The sequence below is a fragment of the Paecilomyces variotii genome, assembly GCF_004022145.1.
Source record: "Paecilomyces variotii strain CBS 101075 chromosome Unknown C8Q69scaffold_9, whole genome shotgun sequence".
NCBI lineage: Eukaryota > Fungi > Ascomycota > Eurotiomycetes > Eurotiales > Thermoascaceae > Paecilomyces > Paecilomyces variotii.
Window position 1 is genome coordinate 402,288 of NW_021167148.1, and position 19,927 is coordinate 422,214.

The 19,927-nt window shown below is 48.0% G+C and overlaps 8 protein-coding genes across 8 annotated transcripts; 4 read left to right on the plus strand and 4 right to left on the minus strand.

The window, feature by feature from the left end:
- Window positions 1–873: 873 nt before the first annotated feature.
- On the plus strand, window positions 874–4,004 carry C8Q69DRAFT_473940 (transcription factor TFIIIB complex subunit Brf1). The gene has a single exon (XM_028631090.1). It carries the CDS (start codon window positions 1,289–1,291, stop codon window positions 3,665–3,667), a length of 2,379 nt encoding a protein of 792 aa, XP_028483193.1. The 5' UTR covers window positions 874–1,288; the 3' UTR covers window positions 3,668–4,004.
- Window positions 4,005–4,739: 735 nt separating this feature from the next.
- Window positions 4,740–6,095, minus strand: C8Q69DRAFT_327051 (hypothetical protein). The gene has a single exon (XM_028627432.1). It carries the CDS (start codon window positions 6,000–6,002, stop codon window positions 4,803–4,805), a length of 1,200 nt encoding a protein of 399 aa, XP_028483194.1. The 5' UTR covers window positions 6,003–6,095; the 3' UTR covers window positions 4,740–4,802.
- A 1,025-nt stretch (window positions 6,096–7,120) lies between these two features.
- Window positions 7,121–7,701, plus strand: C8Q69DRAFT_327070 (hypothetical protein). The gene is made up of 2 exons (XM_028627433.1): window positions 7,121–7,613; window positions 7,674–7,701. The coding sequence occupies exon 1, from the start codon at window positions 7,250–7,252 to the stop codon at window positions 7,568–7,570; it is 321 nt and encodes a 106-aa protein (XP_028483195.1). The 5' UTR covers window positions 7,121–7,249; the 3' UTR covers window positions 7,571–7,613; window positions 7,674–7,701.
- A 1,281-nt stretch (window positions 7,702–8,982) lies between these two features.
- C8Q69DRAFT_523072 (hypothetical protein) lies at window positions 8,983–10,017 on the minus strand. Its single transcript, XM_028633562.1, has one exon. The coding sequence runs from the start codon at window positions 9,996–9,998 to the stop codon at window positions 9,201–9,203; it is 798 nt and encodes a 265-aa protein (XP_028483196.1). The 5' UTR covers window positions 9,999–10,017; the 3' UTR covers window positions 8,983–9,200.
- A 2,686-nt stretch (window positions 10,018–12,703) lies between these two features.
- Window positions 12,704–13,155, plus strand: C8Q69DRAFT_529443 (hypothetical protein; the record flags this gene model as incomplete). The annotated part of the gene is made up of 2 exons (XM_028633693.1): window positions 12,704–13,009; window positions 13,069–13,155. The coding sequence occupies exons 1-2, from the start codon at window positions 12,833–12,835 to the stop codon at window positions 13,153–13,155; spliced, it is 264 nt and encodes an 87-aa protein (XP_028483197.1). The 5' UTR covers window positions 12,704–12,832.
- A 350-nt stretch (window positions 13,156–13,505) lies between these two features.
- On the minus strand, window positions 13,506–14,204 carry C8Q69DRAFT_446337 (hypothetical protein; the record flags this gene model as incomplete). Its single annotated transcript, XM_028629124.1, has 1 exon — window positions 13,506–14,204. The coding sequence occupies one exon, from the start codon at window positions 14,202–14,204 to the stop codon at window positions 13,506–13,508; it is 699 nt and encodes a 232-aa protein (XP_028483198.1).
- Window positions 14,205–14,630: 426 nt separating this feature from the next.
- On the minus strand, window positions 14,631–16,277 carry C8Q69DRAFT_500111 (integral membrane protein PTH11-like protein). The gene is made up of 5 exons (XM_028632338.1): window positions 15,971–16,277; window positions 15,882–15,918; window positions 15,754–15,821; window positions 15,308–15,687; window positions 14,631–15,236 (listed from the first exon to the last, which is right to left on the minus strand). The coding sequence occupies exons 1-5, from the start codon at window positions 16,160–16,162 to the stop codon at window positions 14,753–14,755; spliced, it is 1,161 nt and encodes a 386-aa protein (XP_028483199.1). The 5' UTR covers window positions 16,163–16,277; the 3' UTR covers window positions 14,631–14,752.
- Window positions 16,278–17,103: 826 nt separating this feature from the next.
- Window positions 17,104–19,840, plus strand: C8Q69DRAFT_473954 (putative flavin-binding monooxygenase). Its single transcript, XM_028631091.1, has 8 exons — window positions 17,104–17,440; window positions 17,561–17,798; window positions 17,929–17,942; window positions 18,035–18,284; window positions 18,343–18,411; window positions 18,475–18,732; window positions 18,798–19,504; window positions 19,596–19,840. The coding sequence occupies exons 1-8, from the start codon at window positions 17,371–17,373 to the stop codon at window positions 19,730–19,732; spliced, it is 1,743 nt and encodes a 580-aa protein (XP_028483200.1). The 5' UTR covers window positions 17,104–17,370; the 3' UTR covers window positions 19,733–19,840.
- The last annotated feature ends 87 nt before the right edge of the window (window positions 19,841–19,927 follow it).

The window sequence follows — 19,927 nt, forward strand, 5'->3', positions numbered from 1 at the left end:
TATTGGTGGGAAATGAGGAGTTATAGTGCGAGCGTTCAGTTTCCTGTAAGAAAAGAACAGCACCTCAAGGGACTGAAGCCCTTCAAAGCGAGATAGAGAGAGGGTTCTCAGCTTAGAGCGTGACGTAAGTATCGTCTCGTAAAAGAACAGCCGTGTTTGTGCCGCGAGATTATACAAGGATAGGAACAGTGATGAGCACGAGAAGAAGAAAAGTGTTGGATGATAGTGCTATGAAATCTAAATAACGTAGAAAGAAGCTGGGAGAAAGGGCCGCAAATGCGCTCTTTCTGCGTAAATTGCAGTCATAGTCGCTCCGCCGGGTTCAGGAAAATACGCACAAATCGCGCACTCGAACAATCGGTTCAGCAAATAGCGGTAAGAGCGCATCTTGAAGGATGAAGACGCTACCAGATAGCGCCTACATACTGTTGGATCTATGAATGCAGTCGAGAATTAAAGGACCACAGGGGGCAAATGGATGACTATGTATTATCCTGTGATAGCAGACCTACGTGATGATGGTGCTGCCAGCGCATTCCAGGATCGGAGTCAGGGCATCCAGGCGATCACCTCCAAGTTCCAACAGAGGGCTGAACTGAAGACGTGGTCCATGCTGAAGATTCGGGGAATTAATCTCCTGCTGCCCTCCTGCACAGAAGCTTGGTATGATCACGGTCGCACAAAACGGTCAAGAATGAAGCGTGATGGCCAGTTGTAACACAACTAACTTTCTGCAGCGGCGACCACGGATCATATGTTGGTCATACTGGCTGGTTACTTAACTTGAGCTTAGGGGAGACATAGTTATCGGCCCTTTCTGGAAGAGATATTAAGTAGCAATAGTAACTAGTCTAATAATCGACATCTCTCTCGTTCGAATCAACCGATTAATTCGACTGTCTGTGCCGGGAATCGAACGAGAGCCGTTGGAGTGGCGCGCTCGACGAGGAACACGCACGTGACCTCCCCCGCGACAGCCGCTGGACCACCGAATCTCCACCGGCAGAGATTTCGCCCGCACTTGGGAGTCGCCGCCCAGCTCCGCGTCCAACGCATCTATCGATCTATAAACCGCCTATGGTTATCTTCGTTTGATTCAAGACTGATCGTGCTTCTTGGTCGCCTGTAACAGTGGATGCTCCTGCACTGTCTTTCCATGTGATCCGATAAGACACTGTTCTAAAATGTGTTGCGCTTGCGGACAGTCATAATTTGATATCCTTGTTTCCATCCATACCAACCTTGTATTTCACTATACTGTTTTTCTTCGACCAACTCTATATCCATCATGTCGGCTCCCAAGCCGATCGTGCGGCCAGGAGGTCCTCCCAGGGTCGGGCCTAGAGCACCAGTCGGCCGCCTGGCAAGTCTGAAGGGCCCCAATCCAACTCCTATCAGACGTCCACAGGCCGTCGCACGACCTCAGCCGGGCAAGCCAACGACACACCCGAAGACAACGACCTGTCCCAATCCAGGGTGTCCCGCTCCTCATATCGTTGAGGACGACGGGCAGAAGGTCTGTTCGGGATGTGGTACTGTCATCAGTGAATCGAACATCGTGTCTGAAGTCACCTTTGGAGAGACGTCGTCAGGAGCGGCGATGGTCCAGGGTACCTTTGTTGGCGCTGATCAATCTCATGTCAGGAGCTACGGGCCCGGCTTTCAGCGGGGAGGTGGAATGGAGAGCCGCGAAATCACGGAACAAAACGGTAACCGATATATCAATCAACTCTCGCGGGCTCTGACCATCCCAGAAAGCGCCACCAAAGCTGCAGGGCAGGTCTTCAAGCTGGCCGTGGGACTAAACTTCATCCAAGGTCGTCGCACGAAAACCGTTGCAGCAGTCTGTCTATACATCGCCTGTCGACGGCAGGATGGCAATACAGTCATGCTTATTGACTTTGCGGATGTCCTCATGATCAACGTCTTCAAACTGGGACGTGCATACAAGGCCCTCTTGGAAGAGCTACGGCTGGGGGGAAATGTCTTCCTGATGAACCCTATCGATCCGGAGAGCTTGATCTATCGATTTGCGAAGCAGCTCGAGTTTGGATCGTCTATGATGCAGGTGGCTAGTGAGGCCGTCCGGATCGTTCAACGAATGAATCGAGATTGGATGACTACTGGCAGACGCCCTGCGGGTATCTGTGGCGCTGCCTTGATTCTAGCCGCGAGAATGAACAACTTCCGCCGGACAGTACGAGAGGTCGTCTACGTTGTCAAGGTCACCGAAATTACTATAAACCAACGTCTGAATGAATTCAGTTCAACGGAGAGTGGAGAATTGACCGTCGACCAGTTCCGCTCCGTTCAGCTTGAGAATGCGCACGATCCCCCCTCTTTCACTCAGGCGAGAGAAGGGAAAAAACCGAGCAAGAGTCTAAAGAGGAAGTCCGCGGAGACAGCTGCGGAGATAGAAGGAGATGAGTCTGATGAGGAGCTTTCTCCACCGCCAGCTCAGAAGAGACGCGTGGACGCTGATGGTTTTGCTATACCTGACCCGCCGATTGACCCCGCGCTTATTGCTATGGACACAACTCGAAAGTCCTCAGTGACCGCAGCGGTCAACGAAGTTGTTTCCGAAGTCGCAGGCCAACGGGAGACTGACGCCGCTGAGTCGTCCAGGCCGAAATTAGGTAGACCGAAGGGATCGAAGAATGCGCCGCCTGTGCCTCCCAGCGCTGAGCAGATAGCAGCAGAAGATGCCCTGGAAAATGAAATGACAGCGCTGCTGTCGAAAGGATCGAATATGGTTGAAACCGCTATGGATTCTTCCAAGGAGCCTGTCCCGAGTGCCCTCCCGCCAAGGGGCCCTGTATCAGAAAGCGCAGAAATTGATTCCGCCGAATTTGAAGATGATCCAGAAGTCGCCAACTGTCTCCTTTCATCGGCAGAGGTAGAAATCAAGGAGCGCATCTGGGTGCACGAAAACAAGGACTACCTGCGGACGCAGCAGGCAAAGGCGCTCAAGCAAGCCTTGGCAGAAGCAAACGGCACTTCAGGCGGTGGGAAGCCTCGTAAGCGGCGCAGAGGGCGGCTGGGCGATGTTACATATCTCGAAGGGGAAGGAGAAGATGAGGAGGGAAGAAGCACACGCGCTTCCACTCCTGCGGAGGCGACACGCCGCATGCTGGAGAAGAGAGGGTTCAGTAAGAAGATCAATTACCGACTCTTGGAATCTCTATACGGAGAAGAAGGGGCGGAAGAGGCCGCTAAATCGAAGGCTGAGAGCGAGAGCCGCAGTCGCTCCAGTCGAAGCCAGAGTATCCTCTCCCGTCGCAGCGAAAGCGTGGAACCAGAGACGGCCGGAAGACGCTCACGCTCAAGACTCGCCACACCTGCTGCCACGAAGCCAACTACGACGACCCCGGCACCAGCACCAGCACCAGCAAAAGTCCCAGCCAAACCTCAGGGAATGGCCACTGCTGCGGCTGCACCAGCAGAGAAGCCATCAGACGCCAACGAGGAAGTCCTCGGTTCGCTCCCCGAACCGGAGCAACCGACCGAACGCCTCGTACACGATCCTAACGACTACTCAGACGACGAGGAGGAGGAGGATATGGATGAAGCCGACGTGGATGACGACGGTCTCGAAGCCGCCTTTGCAGGAAACTATCAAGAAGATTACTACGACGGAGGTAGTGATTATGATTACGGGAGTGACTGAAACGACCCTCGTGATTGTCTGATGCAGCTGGTCTGCATCCTTGCTGTATTCTTAATCGGGTTCATGACTCTCATCCGCTGGCCGGGGGGGAGCACTTTGCTTGGCCCTGCCTATCTATGTATACTCAGCGTCCCGCCTACCCTTGGCTACTGCTTACCTTTGGAGGTGGAACATACTTGCTCTAACTATCGTTAAGAGGCAATTCTTGAACCCAATGAAATATTAATATACATCTTGGGGAACTCTTACTCCCATTGGACCGAGCTGCTCTAGATATTTAAGTATGTATGCATGTATGTAGGACACAGATGCGAATGTCCACGTAGTTAGTTCACCAAGTTAAGGTAATCGAAACATATAACTATCCTATATTGTAATAGTTACCAAAAGACGATAAATTCGCAATTGCATAACTGATCACTGATATCTATAATCAATCACACTCTGCTTTTACTTCTGGACGAGGATAAACCAGTAAACAAGCAGATGAATAATAATACGGTAGGATGATGGATGGATAAAGGATCCATGCCTTAGTTAACTACTCTAAGTCCTGATTACTGCCTTGGGCATACGGTATCAACTGGAACCCACGCGAGTTAGCAGCTCGGACCACCGCGTCTCGACCTTAAGAAACCGGACAAGTCGCGCTAAGGAATTAAGAGGGAAAAACACAATGACGCGCAGTAGTTAAATGATGTTCTTACTGGACCGGACTAAGAGTGGATTGTAACTACAGTGGAGTGGAAAAGAGATACTCTTAATTCATATTTTCATTTCTTCGATTTCTCCTGTGTCGTCGAATAAGAGGGAAAACAATAATGACAATTGAGTCATTGACGAAATGGCATATTACGCGCCTGACACCGATCCTGGAACAATTCGAATAGAAAAGATTGTTCTGCAGCGCAGAACATATAGCAAGAAAAAAAAAAAAAGAAAAAAAAAGAAAAAGAAAAAGAAAAAGAAAAAGAAAAAAGGAAGAGCAAATAAAAGATACGACTCCTGAGGTTTACGTAGGTGTCGTGATCGAGTTTCAGCGAATTTGGCGAGCCGAGAACGCCGTCGAAGAAAGAGAAGACGAAAAGTAGCCGCCCGAAAATGTCGAAAAAAATGTCGAAATCGAGAATTTTTTTTACATGTCCATGTCCATACCCGTTCCCATTCCCGCTCCTCCGTTCAATCCGCCGTTCTCGTTACCAAAGCCGACGCCGCCGGCCGGAGACGCCTGGGGAATGCCGTGCCACGCGGAGCCGTTGATAGGAGTTGCTTGGCTCTCGACTAGTCGGTCAGGAGTCTTCTCCATGGCTCTCAGGACCTCGGTTCCTTCGAAAGTGATGGGCGTGGATCGAAGATTCTGCAAGCAGGTCTCCCAATTTGACCCAACGAGCTGACCCTGGGCAAGATCATCACTGAAGAGATAGAAAGAGGATGCACCAGCGCCGCTGGTCGACGAAGTAGCCTGCGTGAGCGATCGCGCTGCGACCAAATACACATTCATGCTACGGTTCTTCAACAGAATCTGAGCCCCCTGAAGGTGACGGGCGTAGTGGTTGTCGATGTACTTCTCCCAACCGCGTACAGCAGGCGCCATGTCACCGTCGTGGTCGACTTTCTGCCAGCTAATTCCGAGAAGATATGTGAAGTTGTCGATCTGGGGTTCGTTGGGTGATCCATTCTTGGAAGCGTTGAGGGTGCGGCGATGCTCTTCTTCGCTGGTCGAAGAATGAAGTCGTTTCTGGATCGTGGAGAGAGTAATATCGTCGAAGCCAGGCGCCGACAGATCGAGGCGCTGGGATTTGCGGCTGGGGATATCTGACGCGTCTGCGCGTAGCGTGGTGGATCTGGAAGAAACAGGAGGGGCCGATGCGACGGCCTTTTCGACTGTCTCTTCGTACCAGGTGCCAGTCTGGCTCTCTGCAGAGAGCGCCAGGCCAGTACGGGGGTTGAGCAGCACCATGCCTTCACCGTAAATGGGCTCTTCTGCCGGCACAGGCTCTGGCGCAGGAGCAGGGGCCACCGCGCCAGCGTTCCCATACGAGTCATCGTTGGCTTCGTCGGCGAAATCAGAGCGTGTGCGCTTCCGGGAAGGGTTGACGTATCCCGACGGAGAAGATGAAGCAGGCTTCCACGTGTGGTTGACACCCAGCTTGGGAGAGTTCTGCTGGTGGCTATTTAGGGAGAACGCACTGGGGCCAGCGGCAAAGCCTCCAGGGCTTCCAAAGGCAGCGTCAGGCGTGGCATGAGAAGGGAATTGAGCGAAGGGGTGGTCTTGGGAAGGAGGAAGGACCATGGCAGGGCCATCGGAGCCGGAGTTGAAGAGCATTGGACCCATGACGGTGGTGGTGAAAGGTCCGCAAACGATGCTGGAAGATATCCGTCTCTGTGAGGTAAGCTGGACACAATGAGCTATAGTAACCTATAGATCACAAGATGAGCCTTATAGACTGCAGTCAATGGTCGTCTGGAGCGTAGGCCGTGCGGTAGGGGGAGTACGTGATGCCGGCGACAGGCCTAGGTGGTCAATTGAGCGTATCAGGTAACAAAGGGAGTGTATAAGGAAAGGTAAAGGAATCGCAAGGACGAGGTGAAGTATATGGTTGACTGAGCGTGGGAGAAAATGGGGAGGAAAGGAGAGAAGGAGAGGGAAGGCCGGTAGTAAAGGAAGAAGAGAAAGAGGAGAAAAGAGGGAAAAAAGAGGGCAACCGAGAAACCACGGGATTTCTGGGCGGGTTGGAAGTGGAAAGTGGATGGACAGAGGCTGACGGGGGACGGATGCGGATGGAGGTAATACTACTATCGGGATGCGCGCTGGGATGCGGAGAGCTGCGCAACAGCTTTTGTGACAGGACGAGACGCGGGCTGACGGGCGCTGGACGTAGGGCTGGTGAAATATTACAGGAAATGTTGCCATTGCACTTTTCACCTTTTTCTCCCAGGCGCGCTAACATAAAAGTAGGCAAAGTGAGCGAGGGTCTCGGCCAATAGTAATGAGGATCTTTCGCCTCTTAGGTTTTTGCGTTCCCAGGTAGGATATTGGGTGGATACTGGTTTATTAGTACATTTCCAATTTTCAATGTGGTTTTTTTTCGTGCGAAATTTAAACCCTAATAACCCATGTAATATATGAAATTTTGGAATTCAAAAATACCACCCCTAGCTGGACGCCTGGCCCGGCCGCCTCGAGAAGGCTGCGTAACCATTCCTGACCATACCTGACCATACCTGACCAACCGGGATGAGACTCCAGCTCCAGCCAGTCAGCAAGCCCGAGCAAAACCTTTCCACGACCATACCAGACAAGGATAACGAGCGATGAGTCGCTGCTGGGCAACAGAGCCCCCCACTGTGACCATACCATACCACGGTCCAATAATACGCATACCCATAGTTCGCCAGGCGGCGCACTAGGCCCAGAGAGGACTTCCAGTTCGGGCAAGACGATGATCTCACTCCCTCCAGTTCTCCATCTACTCGCGCTTCCCTCCCCTTTTGCTCAACTCCCCAAACAAGTGATCACCTCGTGCATGTAACGACAAGGAGTTTAACAAGAATATCTTCTCTCTCCACTCATGAATCGCCATGGCTGGCTTCCATGCAGGTCGCAAGGAGCCGTCATCATCCTTAAATGACAGATGGAGGGAGGAGTCATCGTTCCGCCCTCCCCGGATCCCCTCCACAGCCGCCGGCGGTATCCGTCGACTTCGCGACACGTTGTCATCCAAGATCTCTCGCTCAGCCTTTGCGGAGAGGGAGTATCTCAAGAAGGAGGCGCGTTATAAGACTCCGCTGACACAGCGGAATATGGATGCCTTTACCACGCAACAGGAGGTCCGGCAGGCTTATCGTCTCGACAGCAGTCCGGAGGAACACGTCTCGGAATGGCTGAGGCAGCTGTCTTGAGTTCGTTCTTGTGCCTCTCTGTTGCTCGTGTGTAGTTTCGTACGTATGTTCGACTAACTGTCTCTTAAGTCTACCGGGATCGAAGCTGTTACGGGACACATAGTCTTGCCGCTGAAGGCTTATCACGATCTATACGTTGCAAAGTTGTCCTGGGACGATACGGAGTGTCTCACTTGGGGAGTGTGTTTTGGTCGCCTTATCATTGCGAAATTCAAAGCGTGTGATCTCGGACGTTCCTATATGAAAAGTACTACTTGGTGAGGGGTTGTTCCGAAGTCTTTATTGACGCCACCTCGAGAGTGGAACGTCCACGAAAATACGTTTTGTTGCTTCGGAAAGACAGTAGATTCGATCATCCATGGAGCATCATCAGATCTGCAGGGATGCTGCTGTACCGCTCAGAGTCGAAAGATACATGCACCGCCGTCCTTCGTTTTCACTCTCCTTGTGCTGCCTTTGGATGTCTACTATGTGTTAATTGCCTTTGCCCGTTTCGAATTCTTGTCATTGCAGAATACGGATCCTGTATGACCAACTGGTGTGGCAGAAAGGATCCAAATCTGTATAGCACCGCGGCTGACAGAGCGGGGGCTGTGCGGGTTGAAAGACGGATAGCACTGTTTGTCTCGATGTTTCCAATATCCAGGGAACGGCCCTCTTCTTGGAGAATGTCTCAGATGAGTATTCGGGAGTTTACTTGCTGAGACATGGATTGGGTGCTATTCTCGATTGTAAGATATGTGTAATTAATTAGATGCAGTAGTGTATTCATATAATCAATTTTATTTTGTAGATACTACTTCCAATGGGATACTTGATGATATTTCTAAATGTAGATCCATCTTTGTTGACAGAAGTCTTGGTCTTCGGGGTCCTACTAGACGCAGTGCTATTATCGATACGTACAAACGCACAGCTGTCCATGAGCTGTCCCATGACACGACTCGCTGTTCTCGTCCATTTGATGCCCACCACTACTGTACCTTTAGCATATCAATTGATGATTCAACACTCCGTTCTGTTGATAGCATATTTTCACATAATCTGCCTCCATCTCAGCCGCTGGTCCCTCTAGCCTCGTTACCGCCAGTGCTCTCCTGCATAACTATTCCCAGGGCACATTAATCCCGGCTATTCTCAAGAAGGATTCAGTTTTGTACGGTTTGTAGTCCATTACGGCAGATGGCAGCAAAAGCAAGGATGGCTCTCAGCCTGTTAACAGCGATGGCGATGACATTATATATTGTCAGCTTCCGTTTGCTTGCTTCTATTCTCTAGGATACAACATATGCTAAGCTAAGTGTAGAGATCTAGGATCACGGAAGCAAAGACTCAGAAAAAGCATATGACCCAGGAAATGAATATTGGATTGCTTAGAGAACTAAAGGATACCGGAATCTATCAGCTATTTATGCCTATAGACTTTATCTTGATTACTCGTTGGTTGAAGCACTGCCTCCGCCACTAATTATAAGCATTTACTTGTTCCAGCGTGTCTTTTTTGATCCTATATTGGTGGCTTTAGGTGGCTTCACGTTGCTTATCCTACCTCTCTTTCAGCAGAGTCGTACAAGCTGTTTGCAGCTCGTCTCCCAGTAAGCTGTGAGCGCCAACACTAAGTCTGCATATCTCAAGCTCCCAGTCTAGGGCACTTGCTCACTTTATCCTTTTCAAGCATAGCAAGGAAGATCTCCTTAAGACCTTGAAGGAATTTGACAATCCGAGCGCGATTCTGCAATGGCAAAAGGCCCTTTAGCGATCTCTGTGACCGAAGAGCAAGAAATTGCCAATCAATGGGCGTCCGATTATCGATTAGATCTTGGAATTCAAAGACCACCTCTTTCTGGCAACGGCTCTGCCAATATATATCGGGCAACTGCCACCCAAACGCAGTAAGCATGTTTTCCGCATCTTTGCTATCAAGTGTTTCAACAATCTCAATTGATATATCAAGAGGAATCTGAGATATAATCGATTGCTGCCGCCGTTCGTGCCGTTTCTGTCGCTTTTGCCGGTGCGTCTGGGGGTGATCTTTTCCAGAGGAACAGGCCTTTTGTGCAGCAGCTTGTTGGATAAGATTTTCAATCTTCGGTATAACTGTGGGATTTCGTCCTGTTGGTGCCCTCTTTCTCCCCGAATCAGGGATATGGACACATTTCTCTCCTTCGTACTCACAGCGTTCGCAGCGTTCCTTAAGAAATGGCAATAAATCCCACCATTCACTGTTTTCCCTCCAGAATTGCAAAATCGCTTTCACAAAAGTCTTAAGATTGGCCTCTACCAATTGGTCCCCAATAACGCGTTTAACCAGTGGCCAGCAGTGTACATGAACTGGATATCCAACTTCTAGGCCATTTTCCTTATTGATATCCCGGCCTAATATATTTGCTGTATAAAAATGAGCAAAATCTCTTCTAGAGCGTGACATAGGGATAGTAAGACAAGCAAGGTCCGGATCTCGTGGGACAGGAGTAGCAGTAGGCGAGTCTACGCTCAAATAATCCAAGGTGATCCCTGAGATAGCGAAGGAGTCGTCCTTCGGTTGATACAGAACTGTCTCACCCAAATTAGTAAAATGATATGCATTACCCTCTCACGTATTTCCTAATGTACACAGTGAGGGAGAAGATCATAAGATAATAATACTTGCTCTATAAAAGTAAGCCCACATCCAAGGTTCGCTGTGGAAATACATGCTCTCTAGCTGTTTTCCCTGTACTGTCACAGTTGATTTCGTGGTTGTACAATGCTTCCACTCTTCATGGTCCTGAAAAATTGGATCCTCCGGAGAAGCCCCGTATGTCGTTACTCCACATACTATGCAGCATATACAGAGTCTCTTTTTCCACGGGCGATTCACGGGATATTGATCCTCCATAGTTGGAGAATAAAACTGCTAGACTTTAATCAGGGGGGAAAAAAAGAAGAAGGATAGTACGAGAGAATAGAGAGATTAGAAAACCCTTCAAGTAGGAAGTCCTCCTGCTTGTACCTTTTGTGTAAAATGCAACTATTTATTTCCCTAGCTGATGTCATCTTTAGTCTTCAATTCCAGACAACATCGGTAATATTATTAGCCTGTCAAAGAGTATGATGTAAGAAAAGCCGAAGACGACCAAAATTTGAAAACTAGTTAGCCGTAGTGGCTATATTTACGTCTGCTGTGCTACTATAGGAGGAGCTCATATAGAAATGCAATATGACAAACCGATAGGCATTACCGGTGCACTATCAACTGAAATATTCGATAATGATATAGCTTCGGTATCATCTGACTATCATCGCGCTATTATATATATGTTGCTTGCTAGGACGAGAAATAGGATAGGATGCTACCTCTATCTTAATAGTAAAAGCCTCCTGATATCTCAAACATTCCGAGTCTAGCTTGTCACAATCTAACAGAGGAAGTATAATATATTGTGATAACATTCTGCTTGTCGTCTTAAGACGGTTGTATAAGATCGACCTATTCGTTTGTCTACCCGCATAAAAATAAGATATTACTCTAGTAACTTGCATTCGCTACAATAGATTATCTAAGTTCGTAAATGTTAGATAATGACTATTAAAATACTGACGTTCATTATGTTGTAAGTACAATATTCAACTGCTCAAAGACTCTTATATTCCTGTACCTAGCCTCAGGACTCTTCATTCTTATGCATTTTGCTCTTATTCGGCTGTAGGGTACCTGTAGAGAAGCCCCACAGCCCAGGGAATCTAGAACAAGTTAATGTCGGAGCCTGCCTACAGGCAGACCTCCTGTCGGGTTTCTCCTACGCCTTTCTAGCTCCACCCACAGAGATAAATAAGCTGAGTTGGTTGCTAGAGAATTCAGGCTCAGCAAGCTTCGTTCCAAGAGTTAATATATACTCCGTGAATGAACACCGCTATTCAATAACAGAGCGATTCCCGTTTACCTTGTGCTATTGTAATATTCACCAATGCAATATTCTCCATGAAAGATATTACTGAATCTCCAGCAATTGATTTTCTCTGCTTCACGGCATAGAAGAATAATCTTCTATCCCCGATTTCATAGTTCCAACTTCCCCGCCGCCCCTGGTCCCTCAGTATATTGGGAGGGGCCCCAGATAACTGGCCAACGCCATTATTATCTGCTTGAGTTCTACGGTTGCGCTTTATACATATATATAATATATTCTTAACATGTCCCTATACCCCATGGGAGGTCACCAGGGGCACAAGCCCCCATACGCCTTGCTGGAAGTTAATAAATACAATAACAACCATAGTTTCAACTTCTTGAGACTTCCGAAAATGGCAGCACCGGCTCCTACGGTATGGCTTCATTTGTCGCACTCATATATGACCATGCTGATTATTTGTAGTACGTGAATGTCGCCGCGCGCGGGAAATAACAATGTTAGGAAAGACACTACTGAATCCGACCTATACGGGAATTGAAATTCAATCCTGAACCTGGCATTTCCTGCCATAGCAGGTTATAGATCACGAGGCCGCAAAGTGCCCATACCACCTACAGCGGAGGAAGGGGCTTCTCAGACTTCCACACCTTTGTTTGAGTGGCAGTCACGAAGAAGAAAGTATTTTCTCATAACTCAGTGCAAAAAGTACGATGACCAATCCAGTGGGACAACTTGGGATGACGGAGAGGCGCAATTGGCGGGATACCTCAGCTCTCAACACCGTACGAGGTCCCCCGCTTTAAGGTCTCCTGTATATGGCATCCTCGCCATTGGAAAACGGGTTAGATTCTATAGATACGATGACAACACTAGAGGCATTATACAGTTTCAGCCGAGTGCGCAGTGGACGGCGAATAATTCACGGATTAGTTTTTACTAGATAGTTGCTTTTACTTGGAACATCCTTATGTATGCCGGGCCTGGAGCGACATCTGATACCCAGATGGCCTCGTAGCTCATCGGTGTTATCTAGCTAGCTAGCTGGAGGAGCTTGGGATAGTCCACAATGAGAATTCCTTTCCTCGCTTGCTCCTCGCATTTTTTACAATCCTTTATTTTCTAGCCTCAAGTTATCAAATACCACTGCCGATGTAAGTGATCCAAACATACTGCGGTTCTAGCTTGAATGTAAATCTCACAGAAGAGTCACTTCAATGGATACGAAGAAACTGCAAGTATCGGCAAGATTTTAGAAATTGTCTACGTAAGTATGGGCGCTGCTCAACACCATCTCTGACAGTATTTCAATTTGGATGCCCACGAGAACGAACTAAGGGATAAAAACAAAGAAAAAAAAAGTAAAACAAACATGAGTTCCATACCCGCGCAGTCATCCTTCTCAGCGCTCGATGCAGTGCCCCTCGACGCCATCTATAACCTCAAGGAGCTTTTCGAAGTGGACAAACATGAGAAAAAAGTCATCCTGGGTTTCGGCTTCTATCGCGACAATAATTCCAAGCCCTGGGTTTTGCCGACTGTGGAAAAAGTAACTCTTCAAAGCCATACACCATGTATCTCTGGGCACATCCTAATGGACACTTGTAGACAGAAGAAGTAGTAAATGTCGGGGCCTCCCTACAGGCAGACCTCCTGTCGGGTTTCTCCCACGCCTTTCCAGCTCCACCCACATAGATAAATAGGCTGAGCTAGTTGCTAGAGAATTCAAGCTCAGCGAGCTTCGCTCCAGAGTAAACAAAGCTCAGGACTCCGGTCGGTATGAGTATCTGCCAATTACTGGATATGCCCCATTCCACGGAGCAGCACGAGATCTTCTTTTTGGTCCTCTGAGTGAGAAAATAAGCCGCGTCGCGTCAGTGCACACTCTTGCGGGCACCGGTGCCAACAGCCTCCGGTTTCTCGGTATCAGAAGTTCTGTACAGTCCATATCTGATTCGCGATCTCCTCTAGATCTTGATTGTCGAATACAATATCCACCTCTCTTGGTTCTGTTGGGGGACGCAAAAGGATCTGCTCGAAGGGGATCACAAGCGGCCCGTTGTCGATTCTTGCTGGGGGTGCCCTTGTTCACCTCTAGTCCACTTCTCGAGAGTAATCTTTGGCGTGTTACGATCGACTCTTAGAGTCAACACGATTCCTGTAGCCCCGTTATGCTGGCGGATCCACCACCTCACATCAGATATCAGCTTTGAAGGTCCTTCCGAGACTGCTATTTCCAGGACAACAGTCGGCCAGTCTCTAGATGGAGTCCGGGATTGTGGTAGTCTTGCTGGAAAGTATTGGCCGTCGGGTTGTTTTGAACTGCCATCGTCTCCATAGCGGGTTGTGTTTAGACCGCTAAGCAATGCTATAGAAAGTCCCATTGCTCTGCGCTTCATGCCCATAATATAGTCGAATGCAGATCTGGCGATTTCATGCTCATTGGAGGCAGGCATTTTAACGAGTAGAAGACGTGTATTTCTATCGTATGAGCTCCAGTTCTTGAGCATGATGTCGTCGGACGAGTTAAGGAAGTCACGGTCAAACGCGTCTTTATTCACACCAGAAAATAAGACCCACTCGCTATCCTGTATTCCATTTCGTAAGTTGCGCGATTCATCGTCCCAAATTTTCCAAAACTGTTCTGTTCCCTGATAAGGGTATATTTTGCTGGCACATTCCAGATCTAGGAATCTGCTGCTACACGGGACTATATTGGCTTCAGGGTGTGCAAAGGAAGACATTTCTGTACTGCCTGAACTGATATGATCGTCAGTAATATATGGATATCTATTCCTCCCTTGAGAAATAAAGCCTCTAGACACTTGCAGATTTAAATATTCACAGCAGTAATTCAATTTCCGCAGTTTCCGCCTGACGTCAGGATGAGAACAACAAAACAGATAATTTGAATATGTAGAATTTCTCTTGAGATACCATTTAATAAGATATATACTTTACATACTTCTAAGTAATTGAAATTGGGAAAATAATTGAGCAGAGTACTTGTGCGTCCGGTTATTGATTGTAGTCGTTGTGTCAACCCTCGTACTTATAGGGTTAACATGCGTATGCAAGCTGCTGTCGATGCAGCCATTGATATCTAATATCCAGTAGCTTGCAACAAGAACAATGGTAGATGGTCTCTCTTTGACAATATGAAATTTATAGGTTAGATCATATATATAGGCAATGATTCGAAACAGTTAAAAGACAAAAAACACCGAAAGTCACTTTTCTCGGCATAGAGCGATAAGTGGAGGATCGGACAGAATAATGCCAAAACAATCTACTATGTGATCTTTGGGCTTTGTTTCTGATAGAAGCTTTGCTTCACAGTGATATTCATACCAATGGACTCTTGCGCAAAACCACCCGATTTATTTGACTGAGAAGTTTCCTCGTTGACCACGCTCTCAGCTCGTGCGATATCGGTCGTCAGGTATACCTCATCATCGTCCGGCCGGAATGTTGTCTTAGTGATGTTTTTATAGCTATGGCGGTTTGTAGATGGCACCATACGGCGTCCACCCTGGTTGGCAGAGCCACTTGCCTTTGCATCGTTTGTGTTATTGCTTGAGTGAAAGCGACTAATACCCCAAGAATCTAATACCTGGCGCAGAGCAGGCCTCATTGTAGGCAAACATGCGCTCACTATCCCGATGCAGGGTTCAACATTGGACCAGATCATAGCATCTCCAATAGCCCAAGTGATATCGACAGTATTTTTCAACTGGGTGATGGAGTAAATTCGGACGATAGTTGCGACACAGACACTGTTGATAAAAAGCCCGGGTTAGACTGAAGTCTCCGAAAGGGTGGCACCGGGAATTGAGATGAGACTTACAAACCACCCAACATGAAGATGCCTATGACGGCAAGTCTCTTGGTCACACTCATCTGGAGTCCCCAGACAATAGGTATTGGTAGACAGAGGATAAGAACGTCTGTTAGAAGGTTTCCCACCGCGTTCCAAAGATAGAACTGATACAAATTAACTGTACATTTTCCTCCGCTCAGTGGATTAACCCACTGAGTCCAGAAAAAGGAACTGGGTTTGCAGGCGACTGATATTGTCACTGACACCGAGAGCGCGTATCCGAAAGCGAGAAAGGCACAGATGTACAGCGACCAGGTGAGATCGAAGATCCGACGGTATAGGAGGAGAACGGCATATTTGACCACGGGCACAGTGTTTGCGTACAGGATCACATAGGCAAAGATGATCTGGACTTTGTGTGAGTATTCCTATCGTATCTGCTAGTGGAGACCCCCTGGTCAGGATCAGCTTACCTTCATACTTTCAAGCACATCATCTTCCGGAACAGACCATATGTGCTTTCCGATCCCATACTCGCCGCCTATGATAATGCATTAGTGCCTTTTTTTCGTCTATTCGAATGAAGAACGACATTACATACCCAATATACAACATATACCAGTGCCATATGCGAATACCTGGGCACATAAATCAGTTATCTGATGTTTTGTTAAGGCGAAAGATCCATACCAGAGAGACCAAGGTCATCCAATCGTCAGCTCCCAACCCTGTACCTGAGTTTGTGGTACGGGAATAGAAGCGCACCGCTACGAAGAATGTCGCAATGCCCATGACGACTCCTACTGTTGCATTGTTCGAAGGGGTACGATTTTCCTTCAAATCGATCCCAGCAGGAGGAGGGCCAATGATGAGACTCGACATCCTGAAGTTTGACCTTTTTGGGTGAATGCGTGGGTTGACTTCCAACCTTTAGAATAGAACTTGCTTAAAGAAGACTAAAAGAATAAAAGGAACAAAAGAACAAAAGAAAATTCACAGATATCCTGCCTTGTCTTGTATAATTATCATGAAACGAGAGTATTTGCAGAACCAACAACAACAAGAGCCAGCATGCGGTCTCGCAGACAGCAATGACCTTCTGCCGCTCTATAGAAGAGGCGCAAAATGGATATACAAAGCCACTTTTTATTTTACGAGACAGATCATAAAGAAGCTATTTGCAGCTACAAAGTATTAGGGCCCGGACTGACGGCGGGCTACGGGTATGTCCACCACAGCTCCGGGTTCGCTGGTCTCGAAGAAAGACTAGCTGATAGTTAATTAGATGCCCAGGTAGTCTTAACGTCTGACGATACAAGCTGCTGACACATAACATGGACCCCCCATGCAGGAGCAACCCACATTGTGCACTTGTAGAGCCGCAATCTGAGCAGATGGTGTCGGCACGGGCTGGACACGGGAAGCAAAGGAAGGGTTTTCGAAACAAGATCGGAATCTTTATCTATCGTGCTTCTGGAAACTGGGGGTCAGTCCTTAACGCAGGTATCTTATTGCCTCTAAAGTCCCACGTCGCTTGAGTAGTTCCTCGGTGAGAAAAGCCTTCATATGCCCAGTAAGACTGACATTCTATTAGATCCCTTGAATTTGAGCAACTTTATGAGAAACCGCCATTGACCTATGCAAGCTTTTTATTTTTTTTTTATTTTTTTGCTGTGCCGCAAGCATTTCTTTTCTGCGGCACAGCAAAAAGGCTGAAATAGGTCATGACAGGCGGTATCCATGGATTCATCCACCTCTCGGAATGCGGATCCGCTTGCCCTAGAATACTTTGACATCAATGTTTAAGTAGTGCCGCCAACTAACGTCTCTCTAAAACATCCCCGGCTGCCCGTCGAGCGCACTATCATCGGTCAAGTGCTTCTTAGAACGGCAAATCTCCGACCGGACCTGCGGACCTGTCAGAAGTTTTAGTTGCCGTCCGAACTAATTCGATTCTAAACACCTTAAGCTTGTTTCAGGCCCACTTGTCTGCTATGAAACTCGACGACTGGTCTTGCTAAGTAGTTGCCTGTACTGGGGCAACATGTATCTGCCTCTAGTCTGCATTCCACGAGGTCTACTGCATCTAGATGAGAAATCTGCCGTTTAGTCTCACTGGCGTGAATTGTTACGGCCGTTACGTTGCGCCTAGACCCCTTAGTAAGTTGTCGATGATAACTAGTTATTCCAATGGCCTACGTTTCAGTTTGATTCCTTTCTTTTTGGATTCAAGACGTCTTCCGAGACCATTCGTTATCATGGCTGACGAGAACGGCACAGCAACTCTTCCCCAAGGACGGCCCAAGAATTGGGTCCCAATCGACGCAAATCAGTTCGCATTTACGCCAAGGAAGCTTCGTCTCATCTGCATTGGAGCCGGTTTCTCTGGCCTGACTTTGGCTCACCGGATCAAATACAGCAAGAAGAAGCTGGGTGACTACGTGGACTTTGTCATCTATGATAAAAACTCGACTGTTGGCGGAACTTGGGCTGAGAATCGCTTCCCTGGACTTTGTTGGTAAGCTTGCAGTTTTCACTCTTGAGATTAAGGTCCTCGTTCAGGAACTGCCCGGAATATGATATGACCAGGGGCCTTCCTGGCATGAATATGAACACTAGATAGACTAATTTGATTATCTCATAAAAAGCGATGCTCCCTCGCGTACGTGTCCCATCCCGCTCCTTACACCGCTCTTCCCGCGTATGGCCATTCATTTCGAGATGTTGTGTACACTGACTATTGTAATTGAACAGACGTATACACCTTTGACTTTGAACCGAACCCGAACTGGTCCACGTTTTACGCTTCAGGGGACGAAATCCTCGACTATATTGAGACAACGACGAAGAAGTACAAGCTTGACGAGCTTGTTCAGCTCAACTCGAAGATAACCGAGAGTATCTGGGACGAGCCTTCAGGAAGATGGAAGATCAAGGTCCAACAGGGGGATAAGATTATCGAGGACGTGGCTGACATTTTGATCAGCGGCGCGGGAATCCTAAAGTAAGCTTAACTGTAAAGATTCTTCACGCGAAATCAGCACTAACCCTTGCCCATGTAGCAAATGGTCTTGGCCGCAGATCCCTGGCCTCAATGACTTCAAGGGGAAACTCATGCATAGCACTCAGTGGTAGGTTATTCTTTCTGGTTCCACCAAGTCCATATAGCGCTTTCCGTTGACATGATCTCAAAGGGATCCATCGTACGATTACGCGGGCAAAAGGATAGCCGTCATTGGAAATGGCTCGTCTGGTATCCAGATTGTACCGGCGCTGCAGAAGACTGCCAAGAAGGTGGTGAACTATATTCGCCATCCAACATGGATTTCCATCAACTTTGGAGGACAGTTCACACCTCAGGGCGCGAACTTTGAGTACTCAGATGAGCAGAAGCGGACTTTTGAGTCCTCACCAGAGGAGTTCCTCGCTTATCGCAAGCAGCTTGAGCATTCGTTAGTTCTCCCTACGGATCATTCTTATAGGCCTTGCCAGGACAACTAACGCTATGAGGAAATAGTCTGAACTTCGTCTACGGTGCTATGCTTAAAGGATCTCCTATCAATGCCATGTTCAAGGACATGTGCACTAACCTGATGAAAGCACGACTTGGCAATGACGATGATCTCGCGGCCAAGTTCATCCCGAACTATACTATCGGTTGTCGTCGCCTGACTCCAGGAGATGGCTATCTCGAAGCCCTGCAAGCGGACAACGCCTCTGCTAACTTCACCCCAATCGCGCGCTTCACCAGCGGAGGAATCGAGACGACAGACGGCAAAGAAGAAGAGTTCGATCTGATCGTCTGTGCGACTGGATTCGATGTTGACTTTATCCCGCCTTTCAAGCTTGTCGGGCGTGACGGCTTCGAGGTAAACGCCGCATGGAAAAAGTCGAACCAGAATGCGTACTTCTCAACATGTGTGCCGCATACTCCCAACTTCTTCATGTTCCACGGACCTAACTGCCCTATCGGTCATGGCTCTGTGACGCGCGCTGTCGGCTGGCTAGCCGACTACATTGTCGAGTGGACGGAGAAGATTGCAACTGAGGGCATCAAGTCCGTCTGTGTCAAACCAGACGTCGTCAACGACTTTAACATCTATATACAAGAGCAGCTCCAGCGTACTGTCTGGGCTGATGAATGCGATAGTTGGTATACGAAGGGTGCCAGGGACCCTCATCGTGTCGTGGCTATGTATGCAGGAAGTGTGTTGCATTTTAAAGGTAAGAACTTACTTACCCACACCGATATTACCCCCTACCTGGCTTCTAATACATATGAGCGATGGACCACTGGGCTGACACAAGTTCACAGCGTGCGTGGAGAAAATCCGCGGCGAAGACTTTGACTTCCAATATATCTCACCAAATCGCTTCGCATTCCTTGGGAATGGTGAACTCGCACGGGAAAAGGAAGAGGGCGCTGATCTCGCATATTATATGACTGAATAAGTAAGTACGAAAAAAAAAATATGAAGAATGTACGCAGAATAAGCAGGATGACGCTGGCAAGATGTGGGATACGTGGATAAATACCTCTGCTCAATCAAGAAACACGGGACCAGTAGTTCTCTCATGACCAATATAATACATTCTTATTCTTGGCCTCTTTTAATCCTAGGATGTTATCCAAAGTTCACGGTTATG

Bases quoted from the DNA above. Each gene is read 5' to 3' on its own strand.
- C8Q69DRAFT_473940 (XM_028631090.1), top strand. From the start codon at position 1,289: ATGTCGGCTCCCAAGCCGATCGTGCGGCCAGGAGGTCCTCCCAGGGTC.
- C8Q69DRAFT_327051 (XM_028627432.1), bottom strand. From the start codon at position 6,002: ATGGGTCCAATGCTCTTCAACTCCGGCTCCGATGGCCCTGCCATGGTC.
- C8Q69DRAFT_327070 (XM_028627433.1), top strand. From the start codon at position 7,250: ATGGCTGGCTTCCATGCAGGTCGCAAGGAGCCGTCATCATCCTTAAAT.
- C8Q69DRAFT_523072 (XM_028633562.1), bottom strand. From the start codon at position 9,998: ATGTCACGCTCTAGAAGAGATTTTGCTCATTTTTATACAGCAAATATA.
- C8Q69DRAFT_500111 (XM_028632338.1), bottom strand. From the start codon at position 16,162: ATGTCGAGTCTCATCATTGGCCCTCCTCCTGCTGGGATCGATTTGAAG. The intron at 15,822-15,881 runs GTATGTAATGTC...GCATTATCATAG, and splicing joins TGGTATATGTTGTATATTGG to GCGGCGAGTATGGGATCGGA. The intron at 15,237-15,307 runs GTAAGTCTCATC...TTTTATCAACAG, and splicing joins ATCTTCATGTTGGGTGGTTT to TGTCTGTGTCGCAACTATCG.
- C8Q69DRAFT_473954 (XM_028631091.1), top strand. From the start codon at position 17,371: ATGAGAAATCTGCCGTTTAGTCTCACTGGCGTGAATTGTTACGGCCGT. The intron at 17,441-17,560 runs GTAAGTTGTCGA...AGAACGGCACAG, and splicing joins CGTTGCGCCTAGACCCCTTA to CAACTCTTCCCCAAGGACGG. The intron at 18,412-18,474 runs GTAGGTTATTCT...ATGATCTCAAAG, and splicing joins CTCATGCATAGCACTCAGTG to GGATCCATCGTACGATTACG.